Below are 3,960 nucleotides of genomic sequence, written 5' to 3'. Positions count from 1 at the left end.
GATCTCTTGATAAAACTTTTAAGAGGTAATCTGGCAAAGGATGATATAATAAAACTGAACCCCACTAATGATACGCAAGGCAAATCGTGCTTGGCTACAATTAAAAGAGAAGTCCAATCAATACAATGGATCCCATAGATTGTGTATCTGACACCGTTAGAGATAAACTAACCCACAGCTTTATTATAACTTGCACTAAACATTAGTGTACTCTATTCGCTACTACACTGAAAAATTGTTGAGATTGCAAACAAAAAGTTTGAAACAGTTAATATGTTTGATCAGATAGTAATTAGAAGCCTTTTAGAGCTAGCTAGTTGTGATACTAATTCTAAGCAAAAAACTGTGGTTTGATGAAAAATTATGCTGCTGCCAAAGTGTATTCTGACTCATTATAGCTTTTCACTGTTGTTTAGTGGAAACTTTATACGAATGCAAAAGCAGAACTTTAAACAGTGGTCTCGGATACTTAAAAACTTATCTAAGTGCTCTGCATAGTGGGTTTTGTCTTAATCCTCGCTCTTGGTGTTTATAAGGAAGGCCATTTCATACACTCGATAGCATAGGGTCTTCAACTTTTCATGCATATAGCAACATTTATTATATTGTCTCAAACACAGTAATGGAAAAAATATGTGGTGCCAGTTTTGGCAAAATGTGCAACCAGGCAAAGCCTTATTTGTTAACTGTGGGGTTGCAATTTGGGATGGCTGGAACATACATATTCACCAAGGCAAGTCTGAATCATGGAATGAGTCGTTTGGTGTTCATTGTCTATCGCAATGCCATTGCTGCATTTGCCCTCGCTCCTTTTGCATTGATATTTGAAAGGTGCTACTCATTTTGTGGTACTTTTGGTTTCACTTACTCTTATGCTTTTTAGAAGCAGATATATCTGAGGCTATTCTTTTGAGCACATAGTCAATATCCGTCACAAAATATGGAGTTTACTTTGTTTTAATAACAATCTTAATACAATTTTTGCAGGAAAACTAGGCCAAAGATGACAATCTCTGTCTTCATACAGATACTAGCTCTTGGATTTCTGGAGTAATTATCCGAAACTTATGTACTAGTACTACTAACATGACATATAACATACACGAGAATTTGGAGAAGAACCCGTTTAGTTTAGACCTATTTACGTAGGCACCACCTCAACTACTTTATTTCAATCACACCCCACAACTTTAATAACTATATTAATTTAACTTGTTATCCACGTAACATATTTTTCATTATTAGAGAAAAAGATGGAGGGAATGGGTTTATGTAACGTGTCACGTTATTATTAGTGATGTGAAAAATAATCAAAAAAACCAAACCGAACTGTGAACTGAACTGAATTGCATTTAAAATAATTGGTTTTTAAAAACCAGTTCATGAGCCGAACTAATTTTTAAAAAATCAGTTTATGAACTGAACTGGTTTTTAAAACCGAATCGTTTTTGAATCGAAGCAAACCATTTTTGAACCGAACAAAATTGAATTTTATTACTTTATTTCTTTAATTTTTATTTTATTTTCTTTTCAGAATAGGGTCGACCCGAATTAATTTTGAGCCGAAAGGAACTGCTTCCAACCGAATCGAACATTTTTGAACCGAACCATTTAAACCAAATCAATTCGGTTCTTCAAAAAATTCAGTTCAATTCGACCCATGACTTCTCTAGTTATTATGTTTGCCGTTTATATACCTACCCTATCTACTTCTTTCCAATACCATTAGATCAGAATCTTAGGTGGTGTTTGGTTTGGAGTTTTTCAAGAGATATCTATGTTTCTCAAGTATGACTTTTAGAAACACCATGTTTGTTTCAACATATTTTCACCAAAAATCCATCTATGCAATTTGTATGGATTTATGAGAAACATAGATATCCGCACTGTTTAGAAACCTAATTTGAAGGTGGAATTTTTTGAAAAACCGGTTATCTCACTTTTAATGCACTGTTGATTTCATAAAGTTACCTAATTTTCCCAGTAAAACTTTTCTCCACCAAACAACTTTTTTCTACCTATCTCACTTTCCAATCATTTCTCTATCTATTACATTCTCTACTATTCCAAAAAAAATTCCTTAACCAAACGCCCCTTTAAGAAGAAAGAGAAAGGATGAAGGTTAGTTAAGATTCGAATATAAGAAATTAGCATGTAGACATGAAAAAACTGAGAAGAGTGAATTTTGTGTACTCTAGTCAAACTTACGGCAATTTTTGTGCCTGTTGATAATTGTCCTATGTATTTGATATTATAGGCCAGTGATTGACCAAGGCTTCACTTTCTTGGGGATGCAATACACTTCGGCTTCATTTGCCTCTGCTGTTATGAATGCCGTACCCTCTGTAACCTTTGTGCTCGCAGTAATCCTCAGGTGAAGTTCAATGTACTGAAGATAAATTTACTTTTCTTTCAACAATTCTTTGAAAATTATCTTGACACTTATGCATAGCCTTACGATATCAGCTTATTTCTTAATTGATTTATGACTAGTGTTTATAATATGTGCAAGTACAAAACAATGCAATCTTAATGGACAGTGTATTCCCAACAATCTCTGTTGGAAAATTATGTATACTATATTGTATTGTGTCAGGTTAGAGCGTGTAAAAATCAAAGAGTTACGCAGTCAAGCGAAGGTGATTGGAACATTGGTAAGCTTTGGTGGGGCTTTGTTAATGACCCTTTACAAAGGCCCTCAAATGCACCTATTTCATCATTCAAACACAACACACCAGCAAGATGGAAGTCTCTCTCCTCAGAGTCACACAAACTGGGTCAAAGGAACTCTCTTTATATGCCTTGGTTGTGTGGCTTGGTCTTCTTTCTACATTTTGCAGGTAGTTATGAATTAATATAATATATCAAATTAATTAGGAATGTGAATGAATATTGTTATGCTCTAATGTACAATAAAATGTGAACGTATAAGAGCAGTCCATAACGGTGAGAAAGTACCCTGCGGAACTATCATTATCATCCTTGATATGTTTGATGGGTGCATTGCAAAGTGCCGTGGTTGCGCTTGTAGCAGATCATAACTCTCGGGCATGGGCTATCGGTTTGGACTATAGACTCTATGGTCCTCTCTACACTGTTAGTACAATAATTTACTTTCATCTTAATTCCCTAATCTATAAATTGATATATATATATTGGTTAGTCATAATAAAATTTTCGAAATTGCAGGGAATAATGAGTTCAGGAATAGCATATTATATACAAGGGTTGGTAATGCAAAGCAGAGGACCAGTGTTCGTAACATCCTTTAATCCTCTTTGCATGATCATCGTTGCTGCTTTGAGTTCCTTCCTTCTAGGAGAACACATTTATCTGGGAAGGTATTTCATTATTCTATTGCTAATTCAAACATATACTAAATCATGTGCTCTTATATAAAGTAACGTCAAATATTGAATTATGCTTTTAATTTTTATGATATTTACATATAATTCTATCAAATTGTGAATACTCACGGACTTCATAGTTATTTATCTTTACATATATCTCTCGTTAATTTTCTGAATGATGCTCTTTGTCTCTCTAATCATTGATCATAGTATCGTTGGAGGCATCATTATCGCAGTGGGTCTTTACTCTGTTGTGTGGGGTAAAGGAAAAGATGATGCAGAGCTCACACCACCATTAGCAACGACAAATAAAACAGAAACACAACAGCTGCCAATTACTTCAGCAACTAATAAATAACAGAGAATATGAGCAAATAAACAAAATTACATAAAGCTAGCTCAACTTTATGTTTGCTGAAGCGACAAATGATGCGTAATTTGCTCCTGTTTTTTTTTATAAATGACGTATTTTGCACCTTATCATAAGGCGGTATGTGTTGGTGTGGGTACCATATTAGCCATGTTAGTTGAAACAAGACTTCGTTTTTATTAATGATAATTGTTAGATCAAGTGTTCTACTGTTGTTAATGATATCAAAAGTATAAATTG

General features: G+C 34.1%; 1 protein-coding gene across 1 annotated transcript; it reads left to right on the top strand.

The window, feature by feature from the left end:
• Positions 1–622: 622 nt before the first annotated feature.
• Positions 623–3,708, top strand: LOC133288238 (WAT1-related protein At4g08290-like). Its single transcript, XM_061485955.1, has 7 exons — positions 623–831; positions 988–1,050; positions 2,258–2,374; positions 2,597–2,840; positions 2,938–3,096; positions 3,190–3,341; positions 3,561–3,708. The coding sequence occupies exons 1-7, from the start codon at positions 623–625 to the stop codon at positions 3,706–3,708; spliced, it is 1,092 nt and encodes a 363-aa protein (XP_061341939.1).
• The last annotated feature ends 252 nt before the right edge of the window (positions 3,709–3,960 follow it).

Source organism: Gastrolobium bilobum, unplaced genomic scaffold (assembly GCF_033153095.1).
Source record: "Gastrolobium bilobum isolate Gb01-03AN ecotype WA unplaced genomic scaffold, APGP_CSIRO_Gbil_v1 utg776, whole genome shotgun sequence".
Lineage (NCBI taxonomy): Eukaryota > Viridiplantae > Streptophyta > Magnoliopsida > Fabales > Fabaceae > Gastrolobium > Gastrolobium bilobum.
This window is presented reverse-complemented; position numbering and strand designations above follow the sequence as displayed.

What these genes read in the sequence shown, in the direction of transcription:
- LOC133288238 (XM_061485955.1), top strand. Translation starts at nt 623, where the DNA reads ATGGAAAAAATATGTGGTGCCAGTTTTGGCAAAATGTGCAACCAGGCA. An exon ending in GTGCTCGCAGTAATCCTCAG is followed by an intron (nt 2,375 to 2,596) that starts GTGAAGTTCAAT and finishes GTATTGTGTCAG; the next exon opens with GTTAGAGCGTGTAAAAATCA. An exon ending in CTTCTTTCTACATTTTGCAG is followed by an intron (nt 2,841 to 2,937) that starts GTAGTTATGAAT and finishes GTATAAGAGCAG; the next exon opens with TCCATAACGGTGAGAAAGTA.